Source organism: Barbatula barbatula (genome assembly GCF_947034865.1).
Source record: "Barbatula barbatula genome assembly, chromosome: 7".
NCBI classification, from domain to species: Eukaryota; Metazoa; Chordata; class Actinopteri; order Cypriniformes; family Nemacheilidae; genus Barbatula; species Barbatula barbatula.
Genome location: NC_136770.1, coordinates 19,807,879 through 19,825,832, shown reverse-complemented (window position 1 = coordinate 19,825,832; position 17,954 = coordinate 19,807,879). Strand labels below are relative to the sequence as shown.

The window sequence follows — 17,954 nt, the reverse complement described above, 5'->3', positions numbered from 1 at the left end:
ATGTATGCTAGTCTATGTGTCACTATATTTCTTAGAATCGGCATTCTATTACTCCCTGCTCTCCCCAACAGGCTGCTGGGATGTTAATATCTCTCCATTGCACCGTGTGGGAGCCGAAACATCCTCTCCGTGGGTTTCTGGGTGATCCTGGCTGACTGGTGTACTACGGGGAGGTACTGGTGTGGCAGCGAGGGGTACTGGGGTGGTGCTGGGGGTGACAGGACCTCCTGATGCTCCTAGTGCTGGACTAGAGGCCCCAGAATCGCTCTGATCAGGAGCTCTGAGCCTTTTCATCATGGTGGTCACACGAACAGCTTTCTGAATATCATAATATATAATATTATCAGATTATGAATGCATGTAAGATCATTCTCTTTTTGGGATGAATGCTAGAAAGAACAAGGTCATCTCACCTTCCATTTAGCTTTAGCAAAGTTTTTCTCAATCTGAGCACACACGCCATCTTTGATATTCTTGTCTGAGGCAGCGTTTCCGGATATCCTAAACAACAAACCAGACGATTTAAAAAATATTTTAAACAGAATAACTATTGAGACACAAATTGTGTTATAGACGGTTTCATCTTAACAACACAAAAAAACGTTATTTCGCATGCATACTTTTGTGATCCCTACTGAACTTCCCATACACATTCACAAACAAAAGAGTGCCTGTTGTTTATTTCTGATAACAGTCAAAAGAAACTGAGAAGAACGGTAGATGTTTTTATATAATTTGTTAATATAATATATATACATTGTTTTTATATAAATATAATATATATGTTATATTATTAGACACTAGCCAAATACAAATCGGAGTTGAACTGGGGGTCAGGAACGCACGCATCCGAGAAAATTGATTATATTTGAAGAGGATATTTACCATTCGTGGTTGATGGCTTCCTGTGCAGTCAGTCTTTGGTCTTGATCCACCTCCATCAAACATGAAACTAGACTTTTTGCTGCAATGCAGATGGTTGAAGTGTTACAGGATTTAAATGAAAAATCAATGTCACGTTTTACATTGAACAAATAAAATGTATCTATAAAAGGGTGTTATGAATATATTATTTTCTTAATAGTCTTAGAATCCTAAAACTGTCTATTGTTTAAGAAATACTGTATCACAAATCTGTGCATCCCACCTGAATCTGAGATGTCGTCCCAATAGGGTGAGTCAAACTCGTAATCCCCAGACAGAATTTTCCGGAACAGATTCTTATCATGATTGTCAAAGTCGTCATCATCTGTCTCATCATAAAATGGTGGATTTCCTGACAATCTGTTGGAGATATTCAATCATTCTCTTCAGTATTCACATGTTCAAGGGGGATGAAAGCAAATACAAATATAACATCATATATGACCAACAGCTACTTATTTAGGAGGTACTTGTGGGAAAATTTCATGCAATACTTCACACTTACGCAGTGGCAATGATGATCGTACACAATATGCCTACAGAAAATGGATTGTGAATGAATTCACGAATGACTCCAAGCACGCATCAGACACGTGACCCCCAACTCTCAAGTTCTACCAAGTGTGCAGATGGAAATATTTGCAAACAAAAGCCACATCACCACATAAAATAAAGATGAAACATGAAACAAATGTGAATGTAACACAGTGAGTTCAATGTGATGAACTCACAGGATGTACATTATCACCCCGATGGCCCAGCAGTCAACTGGTCGACCATATCTCTGTCTGCCAACCACCTCTGGAGCTGGATACACAGAAAAAAGAAATTATGAGAATATATGCCACTAAAAAGTTTAGTTTTGAAATAACTGAGACATTTTTACCAAGGTATTCTGGTGTGCCACACGGTTCTTTAATGAGACCGTTTTCCAGTTTGGCCAAGTGAAAGTCGCTGATTACAATTTTTGAGTTCTTCAGGCGGTTGTAATAGACAAGATTTTCAAGCTGTCGGAGTGACAAGACAGTTGTACGTGTGAGACCATCAGATTTTATAGACTCACTGCTGAGAGACTTTATTAAAGTATGACAATTTCATATGAATGAAAATGTAAAGATGCCAGAAGGGTTACAGAGTAATTCCATTTGGTAACCATTAGATGGAAGTAAAAATCACCTTTAGGTTTCTGTGAACGATGTGAAGAGAGTGGAGATAAGCCGCAGCCTCCAGCACCTGCCGCATCACATTGCTGGTGTCGCGTTCTGAGTAGTAGCCCTGGTCTAAAATCCAGTCAAACACTTCCCTGCCAGTGGCCCTTAAATAAAACAAATAAAACATTCATGAGAGAATCAAAACTGTCCATGCAGTAACAATTCAAAAAGCGCACAACGACTGAGACATTCATTTTTGTTACACTATAAAATGACTCAGGCTTCAAAAAGCGGATGTCTTACTAAATGTATGAATGTGCATGTATCCATTCACACTTATATTTTCTCTTTTTACTAAAGAAACAAAAATCCCGAGGCACTTACAGTTCCAGAAAGAGGAAGTACTCTTTTCTCGTCTCAAACACATCGACCAGCTGGAGGATGTTGTGATGCTTCACCCTGCGGCGAGAGAGAGGAGTGAGCGAAACTGTCAATGAATGCAAAGTTGAAAGCAGAAAAAGACCAAAAATAAAATAATTTGCATTATAAAGCGTTGCATCATTAATGTGACACTAGGCACCATGTGCGAGTAATAGCTGGTGTAAATAAACTGCACAGGAATCGTACATTTTCAAAATGAGGATCTCATTTTTGGCAGCTTTCCGGACTTTTCTCCCATCCTTCTTCAGGAACTTTTTACAGGTGTACATTTTCAGCGTGTTTTTGTCCTTCGCTCTGAATATTTCAGAAAACTCCTCACTGTTCACAAAGACGAGAAAAACTCATCAAACATTCTCATAAATATCATCTACAATACACTAGAGGACCAAAGTATATGTGACAAACAAACATCATATGCGCTAGTTGAATTTTGAGTTTATTTCAGTAAAGTATATTGTTTTATTTAATATGCTGGCAAGGAGTTTGTCCTCATACAACACGACCATTAGTAAGGTTATAACCAAGTTGTTCAATGGGGTTCAGTTCGGAGCTTTGTGCAGGCCAGTCAATCATTTCCCTTGGGACTCTGTAACACTCGGTAAATATTTTCTTATAGACCTCACTTTGTGCACAGGGGCTTTGTTATGCTGGAGGAGAATGATCCCCTCTCAAACCGCTGCTATAACTCGAAGCACACAATTTTGCTGAATGCATTGTAAGTCGTAGCATTGAGAATAGAGTGTGATGAAATTCTGGGTTTTGAAATTAGAAATGGCGTGTCCACATACATCTGGCCAAAATGAATTGCAATATAACAATAAACATAAATAGCAGAGGAAATTAGATTTATACTCACGATTTTACTACCTGTCCCAGGTCATATTTATCAGTGACCTCTGAAGGACTGTTATAATCCTTCTTCTCTCCCAACGTCAAACAGCCAAATGGCATGGCTGCTTCTGCAAGCAAATCCAACAAGAGATATTTAATATTAAAAATGTTGGTATTATGAATATTTAAATAGTTTACGCAGTGTTCCTGTAATTAAATTGATAAAGCATTCATACCCATATTCTTGCTATAAATGTAAAATCAAAACTGTATCAGTCTAATTACAATAAACACCATTATGTTCACTATTACCACGCAAATAACCATCCTTTTTATATTGAATACAGCGGATAACTAGAGAATGTGCGTTCGCCGATGTGTCGAGGATGGTATTAAATATTTACTGTAATTATACATTTCGCCTTGAGATGCCCCTCCACATTGACAATTAAAACGCACACGTTTTTATTTTTCTTCCATTGAGTTGCGAGACATAACCGCGACCCTGACTGTCTTCTCCCATTCTGAGCCAAACTCAAAGAGGAAGGAATAAATTCTCATTTAGCCGAGAGAAAAAGAAAGTGAGCGAGAGAGGGGGAGAGATTTGGCAGACAGCGCACTCATAAGCAGAGATGAGTAATGCCTGCAATTTTTTCCGAAAGTGACAATTTTCACTTGTGGCAGGAAGCAGCTCTGTTCTCCGAACATGCAGTACTCATGCTTTTTATGACAGCTCTGTAAGAACACAGAAGTACTACAGGACCACAGAGATGACACTCATTTAACAGACTAAAGTTGTTTTATTTATATCAGATATTGTTAGGATTATGTTGAATTCTGAATTCAATATGAAACAATATGAACACAACGCATTCTACTGTCATAATGCGAGTTATTTATGCACACAACTGCTCGTACAAAACGTTAAATGTGATTTTTTTAATGTTACTAAACACTTTTAGTCGCGGTTTCACAGACAAGGCTTAGCTTCAACACTATGCCTTTGTTTAATAAGAATCTTTAAGTCATGAAAAACATTACTGGTGTGCATCTTGAGACAAAACAATGGCACTGGTATAATTTATGATATGTCAGGGCACCTTATTTTCAGTTAAGACAGCTCTAACATTTATTTAGTCTGGGATTTGTGGAACAATTCAACCAAAACGTCCAATTCTGTCTTCATTTACTCACCCTCAAGTTGTTCCAAGTCTCTATACTGTACATTTCTTTGTTCTGAACACATAGATAAATGGAATAATGTCATTTAATGATCACATTGCAAAGACAACGCGGTCCTGTCAATATGCCTTATTCAACATTCGTTAGCTTAGACCCTATCTCACGGAACATGCGGCACAACTCCTTGTCCAGGCCCTGGTAATCTCAAGGTTGGACTACTGCAATGCTCTCCTTGCTGGTCTTCCTGCAAAGGCTATCAAACCACTTCAGCTGGTTCAAAAAGCAGCAGCACGCCTCGTCTAGCACAGCCCAAAAGGGCTCATGTGACACCTTTTTTCATCTCTCTCCACTGGTTACCGGTTGAAGCCCGGATCAGATTCAAGTCACTGATGCTTGCCTACAGGACTATAAGTGGATCTGCACCGGCATACTTTCACACCCTCCTACACTCCTACACCCCACCAAGAACACTGCGTTCAGCAAACCAGCCTTGAAATGCCTTCTCCTAAGGACATTAAATCACTTTCCCGTTCATTCTCCTTCACAACTCCTTCCTGGTGGAACATTCTTCCTACCACATCTCTCACAACCTTCAAAAAACAACTTGCCAAAGTCATTGGTACGAAACCACGGATTGCACAACAAATGTATAGTATAATGCAAAGTAAATCATTTTTGATAAAAACGTCTGCCAAATGTATAAATGTACTGTAAATTTAACTAAATCCAAACAATATTTCCAGGTTTGAGGTGGTAAATATCCTAAAGTCAAGTTGTTTGAATCGCAGAAATAGTCAGACACAAAATAGCATCTCCACTTTGGACAGCCTTTTGTGGAAAAAAGATGCGTTTTTCTTTCGTCAATAACCCAAATAGCATTTTACATTAATCTAACCTATTGAAACGTCCAGAAGAATAACACACAAGCGCTCAAATATAAATGAACCACATGTGGTACACCAAATCCTACAGACCTCACTAGTGTTCAAACTTTAGGCTGCATATACAAGGCCCTGTTCAGACGAACACGTGTATTCTGAAAACCGCAGCATTTTCTATGTGGTTTGGCCGCTTATTCACACGCAAACACAGTTTCAGGTCACTGAAACTCAACATTTTTAAAATTCCTGCCAGGGTGAAGGGTATGCAAAGGGTAAACAAAAACATTAAGCTCCTCTCCCCCTCTTAACAACAACTCTTCACCACATGACGTAAGCAACAAAAAATATGTAGGACTACTGACCTGACTTAAAACAGACCAATCAAAAGTGGAATTGCAAAATAAAGCCCCGCCCTACACTTTTTCAAATTTCAGAAGGTGTTTCACTCGTATATATGTCCCAGTACGGAAAGGAAGTCAATGGCAAGCAACTTCCGTTTCATGGTGACTTTAAAATCCGAATAAAGTGACATTAAAATATGTGTTCTGAGTTGTGAAAAGTGGGTTATTAACCACCCGGCCAAATTTGAAAGGAGAATAAAAACATTCGAGTTGATAAAATAAGTTATCAAAATCTTGGAAAAATAGGCAGGACTCTCTGCTCTCAAATGCCGGGGGTGTGTCTGCTGTCGCCACTGAAACCACGCCCACTCGCGGGAAAGCGGCCATTGTAATGGCACCATTTATCAACTGTCAAATACCGCCAAGGGCGGGGTCATGCATGCTCGGACGCCCGTTTCATCATCAAGTAACCGTTCTAGGCACGCCCAGAAAATCCTAAACGCAGAATCTGTGAACGTGTTAAACGTTTAACTCCACAAATCAGTACTATTTACTTCTGAGTCTTTAAAGCACAGAGACAGTGCTTTAAATCTTCACATGCTATAAACATTTTAATACAAGCAACTAAACTATAACAAGCTTTGACAATGTTTTATATATTAGGGCATTGAGCTTTTACAACATTCATCCATAAAGACCCGAGACAAAACCCAGCACAACAGTTCAGATGAACCTCCCGCCTGTGAGTTCTGCCGGGTTTGGTTTTCCACTGCAACTCTTTTCTTTGATGTCACAGTACAGAAAGCATCCTATTTTCTCTCCTCCACTCTCCCAGAATAGTCTTAAAAAACAGGAGAGCATACTGAAGCATCATTACCACCGAGCACCATTGACCGAAAAAAGTCCGTTCCTGAAATCCACAGTAAAGGAGGCATTACACAAATTACAGGCTGAGAGAGAGGCTGTTTGCTTTAGCTGTCATAGGAGCACAGAGGTCTCTAATTAATCTCCCCTTGGCCTCTGTGATTCCAGCAGACACCGCCTCATGAAGGGCAATGCATGGTAATGTGATGAGAGAAGCAGTTTAAAGTCTAAAGAGAAAATGCTTAAAACCACACATCGAGAGATCAAATTGGCACCGGTGTATTTTGTGCGAGCAGTTGTGTTTAACTGCATGTTCCTCGCTCAACTTGTGTAGTGTGTTATATAAAGTTTTTGTCATTTCTGGGTCTTTTACTGGGCGGATTTTTGTTGCCGGCAGCCAGCATCAGAAGTCAGGACTAAGAACAGTTCAAGGTCATCAGAAATAGAGTTCCATCCAGATGTAAATCCCCTATACTTACCGAGCACCTGCGACCCCAAGTGAGGTGTATAGCTTTATCTCTTCAAAGCACAGTTATGATGTCTCCCAGATTATTTTAAATGGAAGAGTTACTCCATCTTTCATCACCAAAGAGATATCAGATAATCGTCGTAATCATAGGGGTCACCTGTTAATGCTGTATATATGCCGTAGTCTAGAAATTAATTGACTCGGTTTAACCCTTTGTTTGTTATAAATAATGCAATCCTGCTTAAGTACGTGTGTGTGGTAGCTGTCTGCGCTCCGCAAAGCTGAACATTGGGTTTGAAGCCTTGGGCATTGTTTGTCTCTCTCTCTGCTGAGCTGCCATGTACATGTGCTGTCACTCATCCTTTTCTTTAAGACGTGCTGTACAGCCTACTGTAAGTGTTCCGAACTGAACCCGCCTATTGAGTTTAACATCACGATTTTGGCACTGCTTAACTACTAGTGAAATTCAGATATCGATGTTTACTCATTGCTTTAATATCTCAATTGTTTTCATTAAACAGCATAAAGACGTTTTTGACTATCACACGGATATATGTATAGTTTTTGGCTTCTAAGATGTTTGGCTTGACTAAAGACCCTGGATATCTAGATCTCAACAAAATGTGGTGAGATTTGCCAGATACTGCGATCAAAAGTGAGAGATTAAAAATATAATAAAATTCCCAAGAGAAATATCGCTGTAATTGACATATGCCATTATTTTTATCAGGTAATGTTTGTAATAAATAAATATAATAAAACATGTAGCCAAACAAATAAAGAGACTATTTTCAGTTTTTCTGAATTTACTATTTGTTTAGGTAAAATGATAATCTTTGTTTAATCCTGTGAACTACTAAAAATATTGCTCCCAAATTTCAAACGTTTCTGTTTGCATTTATTTTGTGAAAATGAAAACTGGAGAAACAGGTCAAAACATCAGAAAATATGCTTTGTATTTTTTCAGACCTCAAATCCTGCAAAGAAAACAAGCTCACATTCACTTGAAGCAATGCAATAGTAATATTTGTGCATGTATTTAGGAAAAGTAAAAAAATTTTTATGTGATAACCTCGTTACCTCGTTACCTCGTTAAATCACAGTTCTGGTCATGATGTCATTCTTTCACATTGCTGTTGGATGACACTCCTGAGGTTTGATTTTATTAAAATTCAACAGACACTGGACTGGAGTAGACACAATACATCTAATAAAAACTGATTTGAAATGAAATGTTGGAATGGTCTCTTAATCTTTCTGCGGCTTTATAATCTACATGAATGATAATATATCAATAAATAATATCATTGAAATGATAAAATAAGCAATTAAATCATCTTTTGCCTTGTTTCGTTCTCAGAAGTCCAAATCCTGAAACATGTATTTAGTTAACATTCACATAAAGTCAAAACATGAAAAAGCAGAAAGAAATGCATTGATTATCATTTTCGCCACAGCAAAAAAAAGTGTTATTTATTCTTCACAATGACCCAGTAAGAATGCAAAATAAAATACATTGGGATTCATAATATGCAGAGGAAATAACTCTGTCCATTCATAATATGCCTCAACGGAGGAAGAGCACACTTGCATTTGAGTTTAATTTTTTACTGATTATGAACATTCTTTTTTTAGATTTCTGAATAATAATCTTCTGTATCTTTTGCCTGTTTATTCTAGACAGCTACAACTATATCTTTTCAGAATTATTTCTTTCAATTTGAGAGCGTTATATATACACTGTGAGTGTTAATTTGGCAATTTTTAACTGTTCAACATTTTTACTGTTTTAAAACAAAGTAAGAAAGGGAAAGCTGAGGGATTCTTCTTACCAATACATGAAGCATGAATGGTACATGCTTAGGTGATTGTTCTCAAACTGTCATTCCTCTACAGTTACTTATAAGTCGAAAATGTTGAAGAAAATTTGTTTTTGTACTTTGCTACTGGTTTATTTATAAAGTCTAGTGGTGCGTTTTATAATGCCCTCGCAAGGAGAGCCGGGTTCAAATCCTGACGTACTGTAATATACCTTTTTTAATATACAAAGCATATTAAACCAACGATGGACATGCATTGCATTGATATAAAAAAGCAGCTTTAATGTTTTTTCATAATAAAATGTTTCATGGGAAAAAGTGCCAAAACCATGTTGCATCGTATATTTCACCATATTGAATAATGCACAATGTTTGCAATACATCCACGCATCAACTCCAATCTTTTCCAGCAGAGGTGTGTAGATGGCCACCACAGGCCTGGCAGACAGCAGGAACCTTAGGTCTCTTCAAAGGGTGAATCTTATCAAGCTGTGCCGAAACAGTACATGCCAGATGGCTTAGCACCGCACCAAGACACGAAACAACTCCCTCTGATGTGAAACCAAGGAGAATTCTGCTACGCACGATAACACTGGACCTCACTACATCTCATTATACAATAAACACATCTTTATGCTTAACTACAACACACATCCGGACATCTTTAGTGTCATGGTTAATGGTCACACTAAGTGCCAAAAACGCTCCTTACACTTCAAAGAGCACAATACGACCTTTAAGGATGGAATGAAGCTTACCTGACCAGAACCTCCACAATACAGCAAGCTGGATTGAACCTACACCAAAAAGCCTGCCGTGTTCTCTGAGTAATGACAAATTGGAAATATTATGTGTTTATTACGAACCGCTTCACACCCAGTCGGCTAATCTGTCCATTTTGTTCCTTATGTTGTTTGTTGCCTTGGTTACTGTCATACATGTAGCAAATGCAGTGGTACAGTGCCGTCGCTTTACAACACAGACAGGTGGGTTCAAAAGGAGTGCAATTGTTTATTATGCGGCACAGAGCAAGTACACTATTAGAAAAATTTGAAAACTCACACCTGTAACCCCCTTTGGGCTCTTTGGGAGATGACCAAAAACCCTACATTTGTATCTGTGACCATGGAACACATTTGAAGGATGTGTCTTTTTCACAATTGGAATATAATGCTAGAACTACTTATTGAGAAATAAAGTGGGAAAGATCAAGGGAAGGTGTCAGCCCATTGGAAAGTTATTTCAGATGTAGAGCGTTTTAAAGAAACACAATGAACACAGGGCTTGTCTGTGTGTTTTTAAGTTTTGGGCATCCCATGATGTCAAATTCCCTCTACGGACTATGAGCGATGAGATTTGGAACTGCATCACACCGAGTGCTGCTCAATTAACTTCATTTCCCGGCTGTTCTGGGCATGATTCCACTGAAAAACATTGAGGGTGGATCACTTAACAACAAGCACCCGCCTCATGATAACACCGTTTCCCAGGCAACAAAAAAGGAGGGAAAAGCAATAGCTTCTGGATTTCAACAGACTATAAAGGCAAAGATGTTGCTCTATTTTATTCCATGGCCTCTTTTCAAGTATTCGCTTTCGCTGCTTACAGTCGCAGCTCCATAACAACGCTTCTCAAGAGAAGTTTCACATTCTCTTACACCAGTTTCATTATATTTTAGTACTGGTATTGGGAATCTGTGTACGGTGTTATTGGCAAGCACTTTAATCTCAATAGTATAGGGAATAAAGCAAAACCCTCCAGGCGCACCATATTGCTAACCTTATTCTACGTTTTTTTTATCAGATCTGAAACTAAAATCTTTTTTATTTATCCTAAAATCCAAATTAAAGAGCAAAATTCTGTTTTATTCCTGAACCACATAGACTGATATCCAAAAACTTACATTCTCCTTTAAATCGAACAGCCAGCCAATCAAATCACTATCAGTCTCTGAGACCTGAAGCAAGCACTATATTATTTACAGAAGTTATTCAGCAAGACCGAGAAAGTTAATCAGCGTTGCCAGATCCCACTGGAAAAAACGAGCCAAAAAGCCCAAAATGAGCAACCGCCGCTTCAAAAAGGCATTTCACAATACACGTGACCGGCTTTCTTAAAAATATTTTTTAAAGTTGTTCAGTTGTGTACATGCACATTTACACGTTATTGGTATGGGCTATACCGTGATTTATGACATCATATGATGCGACTGTTGCTTACATCACATATTCATTACAATGAAGCCAAGGGACGGAACAGGTTGAGACACTCCTGGGGACCCTGTGTGTAGGTCACAGGGCCAAGTGTTTCTGAGACAAAAACTGTACATGGTATTCAGCATTGTATGATGTCTGTGCGCTCTCTTTCCCTCATCCACAAACAGACACACTCAGTCTTATCCACTTATTTCATATGCTTCGATCCAGCTCCAGGGAATTTAGTGTCAACCGGAGGTTTTCATTTAGACGGAAATGACAAGATCTCACAATCTCAAACATATGCGAGGGGCATTGCAGACATTGACTGACATTTTGGTCCTGTGCGAAAGCTGTCTCCTCGCTATTGCAGTAGTAACACTGTATAAAGCTCTTGTCTCATATTATGTGCGGTGTAAAGGTAAAACATGAAGGCTTAATCGGGTGAAATGTTGAATAAATGCAGAGACGTATGTTCCAGTCATTCGAGATTATTGGAATTTGGAAAAGGTTGTTTTTAGAGATTCCCCTCACAAATAGTGATAGGCCATAGTGTGATATTTTAACAATTAAAACCATGACAATTTTTTATTTTGTTTTATAATAATTTTGTATGTTTCCCAGAAAACATTCTCTGAAAAATTGCCAAGCTTTCCAAGACCCTACAAAAAGGTTTCAATTTAGCAATCAAAGTACATTTTCAGCTTTATTTTAATTTGAAAAGGTGTTTTATAACATCACGAGATAACATTGAACAAACTTTTAGAGCGTTTAAACATAGTAACTAACATTAATGCATCTGCTAACATGAAAACTGTTGAATATTTATAAATAAACACTAACCAAGTAACATACTATACTGTAAAGTATTGACTGACTGTTTATGCCATTTTGTAACATTTCTTTAACAGGCACTTGAAAAAGAATTGCATTTGCCTCTCAGGGTCCGTTATATTTTTGGCAACTACCGTCAGAAACAGTTTGTTGCTGGGTTTGTTGCAGGCCACTGCAGGTAAGTGGAGACCGGCAGGTGTATTGCTTGGTGTAGGGTGGAAGAACTTCATTGGGGGGGTCTTATCACCTCTGGAATAGTGCGGGTGTCATCCGGGGGTGGAGGTGTGCCAGCTGTTATGTTATATAAAGAGATGACGGCCCTGCTAAGAGCTCTGGAGAACAGGATGGTGTTTTTGAACACAGGTGGTGGGTGGTGTTTTTAGCCCGTGGGTTGCATTCACACACACATACAGACACAAACAGTGTCCGGGTTCTTTGTGCTCATCTTTTTATAAGAGCCACAGAGAGCCCGGCCAGTTCTGCTCCCATTGTGGCCCAAACATAATCAACTCCATCAAATGCAAAAGTGCTTGTTTTTTCTTTGCATTGGCTCCTTACAACATATGGTGCAAATGACCCATGTCAGACAACGTAAAGAAACAAGCTTCTTACAAATTTTCCTTTTCTTTCATAAGTAATAATCCATTGAATCTAAAGCAAATAACTTAATGAGTATAATGCATTGTGATGAACTAGCTCTATGGGAAACACTGTCACTGGCTGTTATGTTAGAAATAATGGCCCCTTAAACATTAATGTAACTACCAAATTACAGGCTGAGAGCATTACAATAATTTTACAGGTTACATAATAAAGCTTTTGCATTCTGTAAATGATCTCTTATCAAACAGCTGTTACAAACATTATTGTTTATAGTTGCGGCTGCCTTCTTTAATCAAAAAGTAAATGTTGAAATTGTTATTTGTGGAAATCAACAATTTGTAACTAAATTAGCCTGTATTGAACTTTACTTTCTTTATATACAATTTAATTACATATGTCAAAATCACAAAAGATCTGATACTGGTGTATACAATATATATTGAGAAAAATGTATATTGTTAAATTATATAAGATGTAAATGTTGTTTCAGTATTTGTTTCATTTTGCCTGAATATGACTGCTTTTAGATTATCTTCTGACAGTCTGTTAAACGCAAACAAATGAATGAGTCATACCAGCTTGTTGGGTGGAATTAAGTAAATCCTATAATGTGCCAGCATTAGGATACAGGTGGCAGACAATATTGTTACATCACAAAATAAAAAACTCACACAAAAAAGTATGCATTTGTGTCTATCACTCCTCTGGGAATAAAGAGAATCAAGTGTTTAACAAATGACAGATGGTCAGAATGTTGCCCATTTATACACATCACAAAGCCAAAACTACACTACAGCTAAAACTGCACCACTGTCATTAACACCAATAACATTTAATGAAGTGTTTAACTTCATTGCGTTTGAAAGCGATGGGATCGATGTTTTCATAAAGCTACGCAGAAGCAAATCACAACACGTCCAGTTTAAACGAATTTATTTTCCTGACCAAAGTTGACGCACCTGCGAATATTGATATACCGGTGTCAATAACTGGAGCGAAACTACTGAAAGTTACCAGCTAGCTTTTGCAATGCGCCAAGCCACAGGTGCGTTTCTGTCAGAGAAATGCGCGTAGTCTTTCAAGCAGCACAAAATAACTGTACAATCAAAGTGTATACCGACCGGGAGACCGCAGTTGCCACGAATGAATGTAACCAATGAGACTTACCGGATTATTTGCGTGCTTCCAAGAAAACTCTTATTTAACGGGGTGTTTTGAACCGTTGAAGTCTCTCTTGAGGGTCTGCCGATGTTTGAGCTCGTGGATAATTTGGGGCAATATTCCGCGTGCCCGCCACGCTTTGACCGCGCTCTTCTACCCAACCCAGAAACCAGCGCTCCGAACGCGCGCTCTCTCTCTCTCTTGCTGTCTCTCCGTGTCTCTCTACCCCAGGTAGACGTGGTGCCGCAGCTGAAAACGCACTGTACTGTATACTCAGGTTTAACAAGCAGAGTATATCCAAAACGTGCATTTTTATTAAAACGAAAACTCTCAGTAAAGGCGTTGACTACAATTGTAAAGGTTATTCATAATACACACGCTTGTATTAAATAAGCTTCGCGCGTACTGTGACCTGCGTAATTTTTGCCAAGGAAAATATGTGTCCTTCAATCTTGTTGAATAGTGTATTTTAATAAGGCGTAATTATTTGTATGAGTTACACTTATATGCTGGAAACGGCGGGGGTTCAAGAATAAAAGTAAATGGTACACATTAAGTGCACAAAGAAGCAGCTGCAAAATGCTGCGTTTTTTGACAACGTCTCCTTTAATTACAGCTGCGGTGTCTATTGCTACAGCACACGAGGGCATGTACCGTCTAAAATAACGCTCAGAAAAAATACTGTATGGGTGTAATTGTGGAGTGTGTGACATCTGTTTTTTACCCTTTTAGATGAGTAAAACTGCAGGTAGTTTTGACTATTAAAACCTTGGTGTTGATCTCAATAATTGAATATTCTCACACCAGTGGGTTGTTCAGTGAATGGGTTGTTTTTCTGCAGTGCATACATAATACTTTCAATCTGACTTAGTTAATTACTTTCTTATTTGTGTTGATTTTCATCAAATGCAGCAAACAATCCTGTCAGTCACTTAACACGCAAGTCTGGAGAGAGACCACCAATAGTAACTGCAGTATAACTCCACAAACAATAACTGCAGTATAAATATAGGCAGTCTGAACAATTACAAAGGGTGCAATATAAATGTAACGGTCAAATTGCATCCTCTTACCTGGATCATTACCATCATCTTTTATGTTTTCATTTTTAGATCAAAATTATGTATATAATCATTTTAAATTGTGGTGACGATAAAGATCAGATATATTTACGTAGTATATTCACATACATGGTTAGTGAAATCGGCATACTGCACATTTTGTACCCGAGTGTGTTATGTGTTATATATATATATTTTTTGCATTATAATCTTTTTACTTTTATTACTTCCTAGCTGCTATTCATCTGATCCCTATTATTTCTTTTCTATGGTGCTGATTATATTCAGACAGCACTTTAGATATCAAAAATGTTATTCTTACGTACACAAGCAACCTCACCATCAAAATCTGCCCTTTTGGGTGCCACAGTATGTTCAAAGGAGCATTGTGTTTCTTTGAAATTATTCTCAATGGTGTTATTTCTTGGTGTACCCTGCTTTCATTAGAGGAGAGAAAACACTGATAAGAACAAAGGTCTGGATGATTGGCCTATTTTGGAGTGCGTTGTCATTTCAATGGGTCAAAATGCATCTCACAAATTATTATCTAACACTGACATTTCCGTCTTGGTCATAAAGCGCCAGCAGCAAACAAAAGGGTTGTAAAAGAAAGTTGGAGAAAAGTTCAAATAAAAAAAAAACTGTCAATTATATAAATATTGTTCTATTGTTTGTCTTAAAAAATTAAAGCAGACATTTATGCATTTTGCCGAATGATTGTATTCAAAGCAACTAAGAGTATGTTCTTTTTCAGGGATTCAAACTCATGGCCTTGGTCTTGCTGAAAAAAGTTTTTTTCTATGAACAACATTCTTCTATAAAAACACTGTTTAGGTCTGTGACGACTGAAAACTGAATCTACTAATACTATCGCTAAATATTTATAACTCTTCACCCTAGGGAATAATTTATTATGCTAGATATGCAGAGCCAGTGAGAAAGTGTTTGTGACTCAGCGGGTTGGTGAAGTCTGTTGGGGGCTGGCCACCTGCGCCATATACGAACAACGTGGGTGGACTCTGATGTGGCGTACCAAAGTTGTTTCATTAGTGACGTGATCAACACAGACGGCCATGTGTTGGTGTGTGTGCGAATAAGAGAGACGGACACAGGGAGGAACGGTTGTTAAACTTAGAAAAATGTAGTTTAACACATGAACATAATCTTGCACACCAAGTTCAGCAAGCTTCCAAATCGGTAGAAAAACTTGATTGTGAAAAATATTGTGAAGTAAAAGTAGGTTTACTACTAATGACTGTTGTTTTTGCCCTGAAACTCTCTCTCTCTCTCTCTGTTAATTATGACATTTGTTTAATTTAATTAGCTGGACTGTCACTTAGCATAGCGACAGCCTAAAAAGCGGACCTCATCCTGCAGAAACTATTAATGAGTGACAATTCATTTCCTTATGCAACACTTTCCATTAACACCCACATTAGTAATGAATAGCAAGCACCCCAGAACACCATCAAACCTCATTAGTGTTTAAATTGCAATATATGCAGAACATTAAATATCATAATTACTTCTAAATAACTATCTATCTTTATTATGCATGGTTGAAATAAGATTGTTCATGAAATGGCCATCAATCCAGACTATGCCGACTCAGGACAGCGAGATCCGTCAAAGAGCAAGCAGATTTGAAGAATAGATGGATGATTTTTTTGTATAAGCTCTCATTTTAGAAACTTTTACAGTACCGCACAAATAATTCATTTCAATCCAATTTACTTGAAAAAGCATTTTTGGTACACCACATTCTTACCTAAATATTTTGTAAAAAGGTTCTCAGCTTAGACATCATTGACCTTAGTCAGTGTTTCAAATGTTATTTGCATCATGAGTTCTTTAAAGATGATTGGTTACCTTGACAACGATTGTCTAGTCTAATTTCTACAGGCATCATGATGGTGTGCAGAGGGGAGCGTGAAACGTAACAACCAACAAGTCTCGGCTTGCTGGAAACGAACTGCTTCACAGTTTTGGAAATAGGAGTTTTGGAAGGTGGAAGCGTTTTCAAAGCAGGCAGCAGAGATTTAGAGGCCCAACAGAAAAACATTTGCCTTTCAGTTGAGTTTGTGAAAAGAACCAGAAGTCTGTTTGATGAAATAATGTATTGGGAAAGTTCACCTGATATTACATAATACCATTATGCTAGATTTATCCTAGATTATAAAATAAAACGTATATTTTGCCTATGGATACACAATCAAATAAATAAGTGGGCGTGTGCATTCAAATGCTTATAACAATAACAGATTAAAAAATCAATGGCCTTGCTCAAGGGCACAAAGCTAATTGCATGCAATGGGGGTTCAAATATACAATCTCTCAAAAAGCAGAACAGATTTTGAACCACATCATCACATCCTATTCCGGCGTTTTCAGAGAACCAGACTAATGTCACAAATACAGTATGTTTTCTGGTTTACTATTAAACCTGAGCTAAAACCAGAATCGTAGTATGTTGCATGTGCACATATGTGTGTTTGTGTGGGTGGTGTGTGTGGTAGAGACTCAGCATCATCAGTTCAATCCCCTTAGAGCTTCGCCACTGTAGATGACAAACTCACAGATTGTCATGGTTACCACAACACAGATGCCCCAGTTACGTCCAGTGCCATGAAGAGTGGCACATTCTCCATCACAGTGAGATCGCACAGACACAAAGCTGCATGGTAAATGTTGGAAGCCATGTGTAGATATTTTGATTGACAGGCTTTATGCGTTTGGGCTGGGGTGAGATACTGCTGCCTTCACGTGCTCTCGGAAATCCGATTATTCCCACATCAATCCAGAAATAGTTTATGGAACACTGCTCTTTTGATATTAGCAGATGTTTTAATGCTCCTAAATCATAACATTAATGTTTAAATGTTACTAAATACTTTTAATGTTACTTAATGCAGACGTTACTTACGGGTTGAAGTGGGAATTATCAAATTTCCGAGAGCACATGAAGGCAGCATTAGTTACAGTTACACTAGATGAACTCACAATGATGTTTCATGCTACTTTTTGGACGAATGTACAAATTGTGAAATCAAATAAGAAACGTTTATTTTCAAAATGTCTTCTCAGACATATCTCATGGTGTGTTTGTTATCATAATGAAGGGCCAATCGAACAGGCTTGTCGAATGCACATGTGTTGCGTCAGTAACACGTAATGAATGAGGGACTTTTTAAATGAA

At 38.0% G+C, this 17,954-nt stretch overlaps 1 protein-coding gene across 1 annotated transcript; it reads right to left on the bottom strand.

The window, feature by feature from the left end:
- Nucleotides 1-45: 45 nt before the first annotated feature.
- camkva (CaM kinase-like vesicle-associated a) lies at nucleotides 46-13,768 on the bottom strand. Its single transcript, XM_079459648.1, has 11 exons — nucleotides 13,704-13,768; nucleotides 3,373-3,475; nucleotides 2,703-2,834; nucleotides 2,460-2,534; nucleotides 2,101-2,239; nucleotides 1,811-1,931; nucleotides 1,656-1,731; nucleotides 1,148-1,284; nucleotides 886-964; nucleotides 414-501; nucleotides 46-318 (listed from the first exon to the last, which is right to left on the bottom strand). Exons 2-11 carry the CDS (start codon nucleotides 3,465-3,467, stop codon nucleotides 49-51), a joined length of 1,212 nt encoding a protein of 403 aa, XP_079315774.1. The 5' UTR covers nucleotides 3,468-3,475; nucleotides 13,704-13,768; the 3' UTR covers nucleotides 46-48.
- Between the last annotated feature and the right edge of the window lie 4,186 nt (nucleotides 13,769-17,954).

Excerpts from the sequence above, each read along its gene's own strand:
- camkva (XM_079459648.1), bottom strand. The coding sequence starts at position 3,467 with ATGCCATTTGGCTGTTTGACGTTGGGAGAGAAGAAGGATTATAACAGT. Across the intron at positions 2,240-2,459 it reads TACTTCCTCTTTCTGGAACT|GGCCACTGGCAGGGAAGTGT; the intron begins GTAAGTGCCTCG and ends GTTTTATTTAAG. Across the intron at positions 502-885 it reads GAAGCCATCAACCACGAATG|GATATCCGGAAACGCTGCCT; the intron begins GTAAATATCCTC and ends TTTGTTGTTTAG.